This window comes from Anoplopoma fimbria, chromosome 19 (assembly GCF_027596085.1).
Source record: "Anoplopoma fimbria isolate UVic2021 breed Golden Eagle Sablefish chromosome 19, Afim_UVic_2022, whole genome shotgun sequence".
Classification (NCBI taxonomy): domain Eukaryota; kingdom Metazoa; phylum Chordata; class Actinopteri; order Perciformes; family Anoplopomatidae; genus Anoplopoma; species Anoplopoma fimbria.
The window spans coordinates 11,982,653-11,996,475 of NC_072467.1; the positions used below are offsets into that span (position 1 = coordinate 11,982,653).

Consider the following 13,823-nt stretch of genomic DNA (forward strand, 5'->3'; position numbering starts at 1 on the left):
TGTCGTTCAACTAATGATGGTGCACTGAGGGGTTCCCATCTTTTTAAATCCTGTCTGAGGACGTGATAGAAGACAGATATAAATTCAGAATGATTGATTTTTTGCCGCTACCATAACCTACAAAACTCATCTGTCGACTATCAACAGGTTCATGATCTAAACATGTAGACTTTGAAATTGGTTAGCAAGACAAAGTTGAACCTTTCTGGCATAAGTGCTTAAGATTTTTCACAGATGCTTTAAATTGTTCTGTAGATATCAGCAGAAGACACACAATTAGAGACCGCTAAAACACAGGTTGAAAAGCTCTTAAATAGGAAGAAAAGGATCCCCGACTTAGTTTCTTTGATATTTATTGTCAACATCCAGATGCATTTTTGCAGTGCTCTCTGGTTACCCATTAAGGACTGAACAAAGAACCATTGTAATATGTGCAAGTTGTCCAAGTTACCCACAGTAATCCAGTCAAACCCCAACCAGCTAACAATTAACCAAGTTCTTTAAAAGACAAGATGGCTTCTGATCATATACAGGTTATACTAGTACTCTTGATCTTTCCAGAACTACACCTTTCAAAAAAAAAAAAAGTTTCATAATCAGCTTTATTGCATATACATTTTTCAGGAAAATATAACTACTTGATGGTCCTTTAATAAAGGCCATAGTATATTCCACTGCCACAGTGAAAAGACAGCCTTGTGCAGCAGCATCATGTAGATTCTTGGAAATAATATTCGCAATTAGTCATGAATAATGTTATTGTTTAACTAAAATGACTTTACAATTTTATTAATCCATTCATATGTAAGAAAGAATGTATTTATGTTTCAATATGCAGATTTTTTTTTTTTTAATTAAATGTCAGACTTTTTGGCGCACCCTGACAATATTGAACTTAACAGGAACACGTCTTCAGAAGAAGTGTGTGGCTCTTAAAAGAGCCTTTGTGTTGTTGGTCTACATCAGGTTTATCAGGTTTACTTGGAGCTCGTGTACTTGGTCACGGCCTTGGTTCCCTCAGACACGGCGTGCTTCGCCAGCTCACCGGGCAGCAGCAGGCGGACAGCGGTCTGGATCTCCCTGGAGGTGATGGTGGAGCGCTTGTTGTAGTGAGCCAGACGAGAGGCCTCACCGGCGATGCGCTCAAAGATGTCGCTCACGAACGAGTTCATGATGCCCATGGCCTTGGAGGAGATGCCGGTATCAGGGTGGACCTGCTTCATCACTTTGTACACGTAGATGGCGTAGCTCTCCTTCCTGGACTTTCTCCTCTTCTTGCCAGTCTTGCTGACGCTCTTAGCGACGGCTTTCTTGGAGCCCTTCTTGGGCGCTTTAACTGTGGTGTCAGGCATGATTCGTTTCTTCCTAAGACAGATAATGCACCCCACGGGATGGACAGTCTATTTATATCAACTCGATGCAAATAGGACTGTGCTGTTGCTCTCACACGATTGGTTGTCTTCTCAGCGGGACTGAGCATGCGCCAAAACATGTAACATTCCCTGTAAGCCTAAACTGTGAGCTGAGAGAACATGTGTGTGAGCAGGGATTTAGTGACTGACATGAACAGGATGTAAAGGCGAACAACAGGAAGATGGTTAAGAGTTTAGTTCCTATGTGTTAGTTGTCGGGATGGACCAGTGGATAAATAAGAACTATGATCTTGTAGTCTATGCAAGTAAAAGTAGCAAAATCACAGTGTAGAAATACTCTGTTCGGCATTAAGTATTTTGCTCAAGCATTTGCATCCAAATATACCTAAAGTGCCAAAGTTTACTACTTAGTGTGCAGAATAGCCCAATTCAGGAGAATGTATTGACCTAGTATTGTGAAAATCCCTTCAGTGTTATAGATAGATAGATAGATAGATATCTTTATTTTCGTGTCATGCACAAAACGTGCCCAACCCTCATGGGTTTACAAGACACCAACAATACAGCTGCAGTGGACCCAAATCTCATCAAGTCACATTTGATTACAAAATAACAGGTTGCTTCACCGCTCATTCTTAAACAAAACATTCTGTCTTCTCTCCCAGGCCTGGCAAATAAAATCTGCTTCAAAGAAGGTTCCTTTCCTGAAACACAACTCAAGTTTTTCATAGTCATCCAGCCAAAAAATACAACATAAATGGAAGTCATTTTACTAAAGGGGACATCCCTTATGTCCTCGTAGACAGGACAGTAAAACAAAAAATGCACCTCATTCTCAATTTCCCCGAGCTCACACAACAAACAGATCTGTCCTTCTCTGGAGTGGAATGAAACCTACCGGTCTCTATAGGGCTAGTGGTTATGTTCCTGAGCGTAACTGTGCACATAGGGATCTTTGTCTTTTGTTTAAGTTGTACTTAACATAAAGTTCTGCATTATAGTTATTCTTTATGAGACAATAAGTTCGTAACTTTGGTTTACACCATATGTCAACAGACCATTTTTCTTTATGCATAGGAAACAGTTTGGTCCTAATCTCCTGAATATTACAACGTAACCTGTTCTGGAAAATGAAAGACAAGTCGGTCATATTAAACAGAGATTTGAAACCCTTAGCCCAGGGATGCAGCAGGCGGACAGTGAAATGTCATTTTTGTAAGTCTCTGATCAGACATCTTCACAAGTCTATTCCAAAGTCGAAGCATTTTACATTTATGTTGGATGTATGGAGGTTCCCAACCCATATCCCCAGTAATGGCCAAAACTGATGTTTGACTCCCAAGAATGATCTAATAGCTTTGTGGTGCACAGTGTTGCAACTTGTGTGCTCACGGAAACCCCGAACACCAGAAACATAGTCAGACACAGGACATACACATGAGTTATATAGTTGTGTATAAGTATGAAATCCTAAATTACCGCAATGTTCTCTTCTCGCTGACTGAGCTAGAACATTGACAGCTTATTTAAATATCATGTGCTCGTTGAGGGTAATGCCAAGATATTTATACTATTCAGTGTAAGATAGCACTGTTGAACCAAAGTTAAAAACAACTGAACTTCTCTGTAATGATTTGTGTTTAAAATGTACTATTTGTGTTTTGTCTTAATTTACCACTAGCCTCCATTTCCATAGTTAAAGTGGAGCGACTTTAACTAGCTGACTTTGTTACTTGGAGCTGCTTGTTAGCTTTGGAGTTTTTGCCTGGAATCAATAAAGATTTGTCCTAATCTACAATTATAAAACATCATTCATTTAATGATTTCATTTTGGATTATTATTATTATCTGAACACCTAGTTTTTAAATAAATGTAGTTGAGTAAAAAGCACAATATTTTTCATGAATGTATGTACTGTGTATTCCTGGCAAATGTTGTACCCTTCCTGAACAAGTACTACAGTACTTCAGTAAATTAACATATTTACTGTTCACCATTGGTATTGACTGAATGCTTACAAGCTTATGCCATTTTACTCTTGAAATTCAATTTAAGAAAAACAAAAAACTTTCTTTGTCAGTTTGCCGCATTTTATCAATGTGAAGAAAAACAATATACAGTTTTAATAAAAGGTTAAGAACCAGCACCTTCAAGGGGAAATCAAATTTCAAGTCAAAACGTATGATGAGCTGCTGTTGACCGTCCTGTGTTTAACTGATGTGTAGACAAAAATATTAGAAACACTTCTCTGTATGTCTCATAAAAGTACAACTGAGTGTATTTGTTGTTCGGGGTCAGGACTAATTTCTGGTATGTTTCACATTGTGGCTCTTTTAACCTGTCCAAACTGAAAACGTTGATGATTTAAAACTAAACTGATTAAGAATAAATCAGATTAAGAATTAAACATGTTTTTCTACAGAAAATGTATCTACTATTGAAGTGTCACAGAAACCTAAGGAGCAATTTCTGTAGGCAAATATTACCCCCAAAAAATAACAAAATAAAAAAGAAAGTCTACATACAACTATGTCAAGTGAACTGATGGTAGTCACAAGTTGCCTATCTGGATCACATATCTCACCCTCTCAGATACTGTTAGTTCTTCAAGTAGCAGTTTCAAGGTATTCATATGCTAAAATTGCAATGTAATTACTATGCTTCTTATGTAAGAAAGAAACAGAACTCTTTATCAGATGAGGGGTTGGCTCTTGAAAGAGCCTGTTTCGGTTCCAGTGTCCAGCAGTCAGAGATTCTCCAGGTTTACTTGGACTTGGCGGCCTTCACGGTTTTCTCTGGACAGCCTGGATGTTGGGCAGCACGCCGCCCTCAGCGATGGTCACGTTGTTTGGCAGTTTGTCGAGCTTGCTCTGGATTTTGGCGGACAATTTCAAATGTTTTTCCGCCAATGATCAGCAGAGACCGGGCGGGGGGTCGCTTCTCCAGGCGGGGCTGAGCTCCACGAGGAGCCCCTCACCAATCAGGAGCCGGAGGTCTGAAGCTGCGTCACCATTTCTCCGCCGGTCCCACAGTTTAAGAGCAGCGTGTCTCCGCTTTGACTTCATATTTCTCCCGATCAGAGGAAGAAGAAGAAGAAGTCATGGCAAGAACCAAGCAGACCGCTCGCAAGTCCACCGGAGGCAAAGCCCCCAGGAAGCAGCTGGCCACCAAGGCTGCCCGTAAGAGCGCCCCGGCCACCGGCGGCGTGAAGAAGCCTCACCGGTACAGGCCCGGTACCGTGGCTCTGAGAGAGATCCGTCGCTACCAGAAATCCACCGAGCTGCTGATCCGCAAGCTGCCCTTCCAGCGTCTGGTGAGAGAAATCGCTCAGGATTTCAAGACCGACCTGCGCTTCCAGAGCTCCGCTGTTATGGCTCTGCAGGAGTCCAGCGAGGCTTACCTGGTCGGCCTGTTTGAGGACACCAACCTGTGCGCCATCCACGCCAAGAGGGTCACCATCATGCCCAAAGACATCCAGCTGGCCCGTCGCATCCGCGGAGAGCGAGCTTAAACTGTCTGCTGATCCACAAACCACAACGGCTCTTTTAAGAGCCAACTCACTCTACACTGAAGAGCTCATTCCTCAAAATGGGCAATAATCTCTGTAAATACGTTTTTTGTTTTTTTTAGATACTTAAAACATAATCAATCCTTTGCTTTTATTTATATACAATTCTGTATTTATAACTCTAAAAAAGAATAAATGATAAACACTGGATAGGGTTAAGAGTAGCCCAATTCAACTAAAGTAGCCTTTTAGGTCGAGGTATGGCCTAAATGATTTGAGGTAATTTTAAGGTTTGAGGTCTGGTTGTTTGTTCATCTATCTCTTTTAAATGTTAAAAAAAAACAATTTTAACGTCTCAAAGCGGAGAGGGCAAACTTGTTCAGAACATAAATGTAAACATGGAAGCTAAAGTCAAAATATACAAAGTTTGAAAAGAGTGCATTTATCAAATATTCTCAGTTATAGCTTTGCTAAAGAGCTTTAGTCTTCTATTGTATTTATTAGACCTATGGAGTAAAATATATGTACATCATCATTTTACTTGGTCGGACTTGTTAATATCCATTGATCAAGGAGTAGGCATTAATTCACCATTTCTGCTCATAGCTCAATTTATAACATGTCCTATTTGCCAAAACACCGTCTAGCTCAATTCTTCCATATTGAAAGGTAATTGAAACTATTGATCCATTAGTTGAATATGAATGGGGCCAAGTTCTTACTTGTAAAATTAACAAATATTTAATAAGATATAATAGTGGCTTCTTCTGTCCTCTAACCCCTTCAGAGTCTGTCTGAAGCTGAGTCAATGAGCTGAGTCAAGTTCATTTTGCTGATCTGCCAGGCTTTGGCTGGATGATTTATCAAATGCAAAGCTGAGGAAGCTGTTATCATATCTCTTAGAAAGTGCTGTAAGAAGGTGATCAGTAAAGCATCAAGCCAAAAAACTATTAAACATTTAAGTGTTTTGACCCAGAGATGCTGTTCTGATTTTTGCAGCAATCTGCATACACGTGTTTGAAGGTCTTTCCAAGTGAATCAAACTGTGAATGTGATTCACCAATTAAATTAGAAAAGGCCAAACAAATTCATGTTACAAAGAAAGGCTACATTTATGGGTCTCCCTGGCCATACAGCAGAATTATATCAATTATTATGTTGTATTTAGCACCATTTTTGAAAGAAGTATTTACCCAAAGTCTCCTTAAATCCTTCATCTGCTACTTATGAAAATAATTGCCTTGATTCCCAAATAATAATAATACAAATTCAAATCTTAATTAGTTTACAAGCTCCTTATTGAATATAAATGGTTTACTGTTTCCATTATATATTGGGTATACTTTTAATTATTCATTTTGTACATTTCTATATTTATCTCTACAATGTTTCCTTCCTTGTGCTGCTGCCACACCTGCATTTCCCCTCTGGGAATAAATAACTTCTCTAACCTTGTTCGAGAAGACCGCTTTCTTCTCTTTTTAGACTTCTGAAAAGCCTTTAATTTTAAAAAAAAAAAAACATGAATTTTGTTGAAAGACCTCCACAGGTTTTGCCCTTAAGTTTGTAAGGGACATAAAATATGTATGTCTTGTCACAATCTTGTTGTGAGAGTAATTCATGGTAAACCAATATACTGCTCAGTCTTTATATTTATTTGGTCCAACATTTAAATATGTTGATAATATGCTCACAAACTTCCTATAAGAAAATTAAAAAGCATACCTTCACATCAATTTAAACTTGCATAGATTCAACAAGGTGTTGGAAACATTCCTCAGATATTTTGTGCAATTGACATGATAGCATCACGCAGTTGCTGCAGATTTGTCGGCTGCACATCCATGATGCAAATCTCCCGTTCCACCACATCCCAAAGGTGCTCTATTGGATTGAGAGCTGGTGACTGTGGAGGTCATTGGAGTACAGTGAACTCATTGTCATGTTCAAGAAACCAGTTTGAGATGATGTGAGTGTTGTGACATGGTGCATTATCCTGCTGGAAGTAGCAATCAGAAGATGGGTACACTGCGGTCATAAAGGGATGGACATGGTCAGCAACAATACTCAGGTAGGCCGTGGCGTTTAAACGATGCGCAATTGGTACTAAGGGGCCCAAAGTGTGCCAAGAAAATATCCCCCACACCATTACACCACCACCACCAGCCTGAACCGTTGATACAAGGCAGGATGGATCCATGCTTTCATGTTGTTTACGTCAAATTCTGACCCTAACATCTGAATGTCGCAGCTGAAATCGAGACTCATCAGACCAGGCAATGTTTTTCCAATCTTCTATTGTCCGATTTTGGTGGCCCTGTGCGAATTGTAGTCTCAGTTTCCTGTACTTAGCTGACAGGAGTGACACCCGGTGTGGTCTTCTGCTGCTGTAGCCCCATCTTCTTCAAGGTTCGACGTGTTGTGCGTTCAGAGATGGTATTCTGCATACCTTGGTTGTAACAATTGGTTATTTGAGTTACTGTTGCCTTTCTATCATCTCGAACCACTCTGCCCATTCTCCTCTGACCTCTGACATCAACAAGGCATTTTCGTCCACACAACTGCCGCTCACTCAATATTTTCTCTTTTTCGGACCATTCTCTGTAAACCCTAGAGATGGTTGTGCGTGAAAATCCCAGTAAATCAGCAGTTTTTGAAATACTCAGACCAGCCCCTCTGGCACCAACAACCATGCCACGTTCAAAGTCACTTAAATCCCCTTTCTTCCCCATTCTGATGCTCGTTGTGAACTTCAGCAAGTCGTCTTCACCAGTCTAGATGCCTAAATGCATTGAGTTGCTGCCATGTGATTGGTTGATTAGCTATTTGTGTTAACAAGCAATTGAACAGGTGTGCCTAATAAAGTGGCTGGTGAGTGTAAACTCCTGGAAAATTTAGTAGCTCTTTCTGAGTAGCTCTTTCTGATTCTGGGGACTGTCTGGTTGGCAAAGTTATGTCTTTCTAGCACCTAGTTGAACAACTTCTACACAACAACAACAATTGTGTTTTCGATATCTTATAAGGTCGGGTAAATTTCTTTTCATTCGTATTCGGTGAAAATCTCTTTTTGCAAGTTCAAAAATGATAGCAATGTGGTGTGTTATTTCTATAAATTGCAAGCGGAAACTGTCTCTCACTTATTCTGGACCTACAGATTCCTACATAAACTCATAAAACCTTCAAAGCTAATGATGCAAAGCGAAAACGTTTACCATTTCTTTCTATTCTTCTATTTCTTTCATAATTTGCTGTATTTTTTAAGGAAATTTAACATCATAATGTTAAATTGTACAGTATAATGTTAAATTATATATTTTTAATTTCCGTTTATAATTCTTCCTATTTTGAATCTTGTTTCTGCATGTAAAGCTATTCTCTGGTGTCATCACTCGATGGCACTGTTGCCCTGCTTGTAGGCCATTGCGTTTGAATTCAGCTGCAGAAAAGCAGGTCGGAACTAAAGTCGCTCGTCGAAAATCTTGACGGGGTCTTTTCACTGTGACACAAAACGTCATTAATTTGGAGCAGTAACATCATATCAGTTAGCCGAGCTTGGTAAGTTTAATTGACACAGAAATAATTTTGCATGATATGAACCAGTCATAATCTAAAACTCCAGTATGTCCGGTTGAGCAGCAGGAGGTATCGGTTTTACAACATGACACGATGCTCGGCTACTGACAGCGGGGACAACAGCTTGCTGATGTTAATGAAGCTAAAGCTAGCCGCGGGGCTGCTGCACAGAAGGCTCCTGCGTGTCCACAGCTTTACTGCTCAAGCATCTAAACTTGGCCAACAAGCCTGACTGTTGAATTGCAGATTGGTGGTTGTGTTGATTAGAAATAATTGTAACGTTAGCTGAGTATGTCCTTTTAATGGATTAACTTTAGGGACTAGCGTTGTGATGGTCGCCTTAGGTAACGGTGAGTGAATCAACAGGGCCCCGCCGACTCAAACAAAAAGCTCTGGTCCATTAAGCATACCTCTTATTTAACTCGATCGTCACCTTATTGTAAATCGGTTGTGCTGTCCCTGTGGTTTTCTTGAGCAGTCGTTGTTGACGAAAAATTGCGATCGTCTCAATTACTTGTGATGATTAAAGATGACCACAAGGGAGAGCCAAAACCTTAACCTTATAGCTTGACTTCATTTTAGGCAACCATTGAAATAACGGTATTTTTAAAAATCCCATTAAGTTTGTCGTTATGTAGTTGTAACAGCAGTGTGTCACCGCCTTGTCATGAAACAAAAAAAAACATACACATTGGTTCAACATTTTTAGTTACATGTTTACAGAAATCCAACACCAAAGAATATGAGGACAGTATGGCAAGAAATCCCAAATATAAAGAAAGGGTGGCCTATAGATTAAGTTTAGTGCTCTAATGGAGCTATTGTGTTTCAATCACATAAAATATAATAAATAAACAGGTGCAGTCATTGCAGGGGACTGTGGCATAAAGACAAATTAATATGACATTTGTGTGTGTGTATATATATATATATATATATGCGCACAAATGCTCTGTGTGTATTGCCCTCTCAATAGGGGCATTGCACATGCATGTTTAAACTTCATTAGCTGCATTTATTCAACATATGCATCACTAAATGTAGTCTCAGGTGGTTTTGATTGATTAAAACTTGCACTACTGAGTATTTATGGCTTAGGTGGATTTATTAGTTTGCTGGACTACATAGAACAAGAATTGATCAATTAAATCCACTTATATTGTGTGCAGATCCATGGAGTAGAACTGTTGAAAACCACTGCTAATGACTTCTTCAACTAGTATTCTGTAAGGGCCCAACATAAATGGACAGTGAGCAGTCTTGCATAAAAAAACATTTGCATTGCAACAGTTTTTTGGGAGTCACACACTAAGTAAGGTGTGTCTTTTCTTTTTTTTCTTTTTGGTCAGTTGTAATGGAAGGGGGAGGGACAGCAGGTGTCGACCTCAGCAGGAAGTTTGTGTCGGAATCTGAGCTTGATGAGAAGAGGAAGAAGAGACAGGAGGAATGGGAGAAAGTCAGGAAACCTGACGACCCAGAGGGTAAGAAGAGCACTTACACACATATCCAAAACCCATTATAACTTCTAAATACATACAGCTTTGCATATATCTACATATTTGTTTGTTTACTCCTCAGAGGCCCCAGAGGAGAAGTACGACCCCCGTTCCCTCTTCGAGCGATTGCAGGAGCAGAAAGACAAGAAACAAGAGGAATATGACGAGCAATTTAAATTCAGTGAGTCTTTGTCTCTCTGTCTTTCTTTGTCGTATCTTATATTAGGACTTTTACCTTCTTTTGTCATCTAGTTTTGAGTTAAGGCTTGTACCATAAATAACCAGTAGCATATTACCCTAAAAGATCGAGGGTTATGTTAAGGATTTATTTCCAGCCGTACCAATTAGTACTATTAAATCCTTAATAATCCAATCCAACACTACAACAAAATTTAATTTTTAACATGTAGCTACTTGGTCTTCACTGCGTATACAAGGATGGGTTATAAAAATGGTTCACAACATGCATTACTATTTTCTCATTTAAGAGGAACACCAATTCCTTACATAAAGGTTAATTTAATCATCTTAATTAGCAGCATCAGCCTTCAAAAACAGCAGTGAAATATCTAGAGGGAGCTTTTTCATGTGGCAAAATTACCATGATGATGTCATCATGTACTTCTCATACTTCAGATGCTTCGGTACATTTACTTAAATAGGATTTTGAATGAAGGACTTCTAATGGAGTATTTGTATATACCGTATTTTCCGGACTATAGGGCGCACTGGATTATAAGGCGCACTGTCAATGAATGGTCTATTTTCGATCTTTTTTCATATATAAGGCGCATTAAGCGTCAGTCAGTCAAACTTTATTAAACGTGTTCACAATAACTCTCAACATTGTTCAAACGTTAATGAGCGTATTCACAATAACTCCCAACCCTGTTCAGTTGTAACACGTAAAAAAAACAGTCTGAACAGTTTGAAGTCCGCGTCGTAAGCGTGTCTCTTGACAGGAGCCATGTTGGGGTCCTTATACACACACACTGTAATATGATGGTGAAGCATAGTATGTATTACTCCGCGACGCTCCTGACTACGGTAGCCGTAATGCTGCTGCGGTGCGGCTCTGTAGTTTACCAAAGTCGTACTGAAACATGTTGACAGAGCGCCGTGTACCACACAAAACCGCTTCGAGGTCAGTAAGCACAACCAGAATTAATCCATATATAAGGCGCTCCGGATTATAAGGCGCACTGTCGTTTTTTGAGAAAATTAAAGGCTTTTAAGTGCGCCTTATAGTGCGGAAAATACGGTAGTCTTAATTGTACTTTAAAGTTACTGTGAGGAACATTTAGTACCCGTGAGACTATATACATAACAAATGTTTTAAATACTGATCCCTCTATATGGCCCTTGTAAATAAACGAGACCATCAGCGAGAAGATTGGCTATTCCTTTATAGTTTTCTTGATGCTTGTCATCTCCCCGGGTCAGATGCTTTGAGAAATCAGGCAAAATCATGCAGGTTCACCAGAAACTACTTTAGCTCAGACTCCAGCAGGGCCTCCGACAGCAACCAGTCCCCCAGATCTAGCTTCTCTTCCTCCTTTGACCTGCGATCAGATCTCCTGAGAGAGATGGAGAGCTTTGCTCCTGGCAGCAGTAGCTCCTCCTCTGACAGGAGCAAAGCTTCGGTTCTCTGCTTCACCTGCATGTGCAGGGAGACAACATCAGGGGCGAGGGGTGAAAACTGTCAATACCACTTTTGTCCCCAGGGACCAACAAAACAAAATTGAAGTTCCTGTTAGTAGCTTTAAGTAACGACTCAGATGAAAAGCCAAATCCTGATATTCCTTTAATTATTTTACAGATTTTGTTAAACAGATTAATTTGGAAAGAACTCACACTCATTCAATTAAAGCATTCATAGTGCTTTTTTTTCACGTAGCACAATTACAGTTTTTAGTATCTTTAAAAATGTCTGACTCTGTCGGTGTTTGAAACCTACAGTAAAGCTGTTACATCTGTTATAAGTACACACACCGTATTGTCTTTAACCATGAAGGCCCATTAGATTTCTTCACACATGAAGGTCATTTGGGTGTGGATTTAAAAATCATTCTTATGGTTTGTTTTCTGAAAAATGCAATCACTGTGTTGAGAGCATGTTTGTTTCCATGGTGACAGGGAACATGGTGAGAGGATTGGACGAGGAGGAGTCCAGCTTCCTGGACGAGGTCTCCCGGCAACAGTGCCTGGTGGAGAAGCAACGCAGAGATGAGGAGAAACAGGAACTGTTGGAATACAGAATATCCTTTTTTATCATGGTTTGGTAATAAAAAAAACATTTTAATTACTAGCACTGAGATGAATTTGCAGTCTCAGCAGTTTGTGTTTTTAGTTTATTTGGTTTATGAATTAAGAATTGGAGACCAGTATCCATACACTTCACTCTGTCTTAAGCACAATCCATATTATATCAAAACAAGTATAAACTCAAACTGCAAATTAAACACTCACACTGCCCCCAGATCGAGACAGTCAGAGTTCATTTCTCAAGAAGATGCATGCCTTAAACTATACTCCTTTAAAATCTTATGTGAAGCTTTCCTAAACCTAATACACATTTTATATCTAATGCTAAAGTATACTGGTTAAAGATTAAGTTTGTTATTTTTCTAGCTGGACCAGACAGCAACATCCAGTTCTAAAAAGTGAAGCCAATCTTGAAGTGCCTTGCATTATTTCTATTGGCCAGCAGGGAGCGGCGACTCCATTTTATAGATGTCTATGAGAAAAGGACCCTACTTTTCACTTGATTTATTACCTCAGTAAACATTGTAAACATATTCTCAATCTGTAGTTTCAAGTCTTCTTTAATACAGCATAATGTTCATTTAGTAAATGATGGTCCCAAATTCAGCTCCAGTTGTACTTAGCCCAACCCTCTAGCATCAGTTGTGTTTGCAAAAAATCTTTTTTTTAGGTTTGGAGATCATTTTGTTTGGTTTTGCCCCAACCAATCAGTAGTGATTGCCATATCTGTCCTGCCGACGTCTGCGTTAACGTTTTTTAAGAGCAGGTTGAATAGGTTTGATCAAAGAAATATCCACTAACTATTTCTGTACGTCTATTTAAAACAATGTGTACAGCTGCATCAATCTAATCAACACTTGGTCATTTTTCTATTGCTCATTTCAAGACTGTGGCAAGGTAGCTAGCTAGCTAGCCCAACCGATACTGGTTTTTTTTTAGGGAGATATCCACATTTGTAGTTGAAAAAATCTGAAAACAATGCTGGTGGATAGTAAAAAAAAAAGATAATATAAACATAATGTAAACAAATTATTCCTAGAACAAGATATATAAATCTGACATTTATCGATTTTAAAAATATACCCGTCAGTGCTCTCTGGTGGACGAACTGTAATTGTGACACTGTTTCTAAATCATTTCATATGTGTTTGGCATTTCTATACTTATATTTCTTATTAATTGTAAGGTTACATATTTATATATCTGCAATAAACTAATATGGAGAAATATATGGTCCAAGCGGCTTATCGTTCTAGCTCACTAGCTAGCTATGTAGGATGAGGGCATTCTTAACGCTGCCTACTAAGCTCAAATTGGCTGGCAGTTTATCCAACTGGAGAAAGCTATGAGTGGGCACAATCACTGAACAAATCTTATATGTGGGCAGCGGGTTATAGGTCAGTAACCAGCCTATTTTGTTTGCATAATCCCATCGGCATCATTTCGCTGCATTACATAACCTCAAATTTTAAGAAGCAAAAGAATATTATATGTATGTACTTAGGACAGACCACCTAATTCATAAACAGAAATACTGTGATCCATAGGTATTGTGCCTTACATCACAGTTTAGATACTACACTACACTAAATTAAATTCTAGCACAT

General features: G+C 39.2%; 3 protein-coding genes across 3 annotated transcripts in view; 2 read left to right on the top strand and 1 right to left on the bottom strand.

Annotated features, from left to right (window-relative positions):
* Nucleotides 1–900: 900 nt before the first annotated feature.
* Nucleotides 901–1,352, bottom strand: LOC129108508 (histone H2B 1.2-like). The gene has a single exon (XM_054620350.1). The coding sequence runs from the start codon at nucleotides 1,350–1,352 to the stop codon at nucleotides 978–980; it is 375 nt and encodes a 124-aa protein (XP_054476325.1). The 3' UTR covers nucleotides 901–977.
* A 3,106-nt stretch (nucleotides 1,353–4,458) lies between these two features.
* Nucleotides 4,459–4,938, top strand: LOC129108495 (histone H3). Its single transcript, XM_054620337.1, has one exon. It carries the CDS (start codon nucleotides 4,475–4,477, stop codon nucleotides 4,883–4,885), a length of 411 nt encoding a protein of 136 aa, XP_054476312.1. The 5' UTR covers nucleotides 4,459–4,474; the 3' UTR covers nucleotides 4,886–4,938.
* A 3,396-nt stretch (nucleotides 4,939–8,334) lies between these two features.
* The window catches only part of psme3ip1 (proteasome activator subunit 3 interacting protein 1), an 11,807-nt gene continuing 6,318 nt past the window's right edge, over nucleotides 8,335–13,823 (top strand). The window contains exons 1-4 of the mRNA XM_054620031.1: nucleotides 8,335–8,437; nucleotides 9,805–9,936; nucleotides 10,034–10,132; nucleotides 12,088–12,209. Of these exons, the coding sequence (XP_054476006.1) occupies nucleotides 9,810–9,936; nucleotides 10,034–10,132; nucleotides 12,088–12,209 (348 nt within the window). The 5' untranslated portion in view covers nucleotides 8,335–8,437; nucleotides 9,805–9,809. The remainder of the gene's footprint in view (nucleotides 8,438–9,804; nucleotides 9,937–10,033; nucleotides 10,133–12,087; nucleotides 12,210–13,823) is intronic.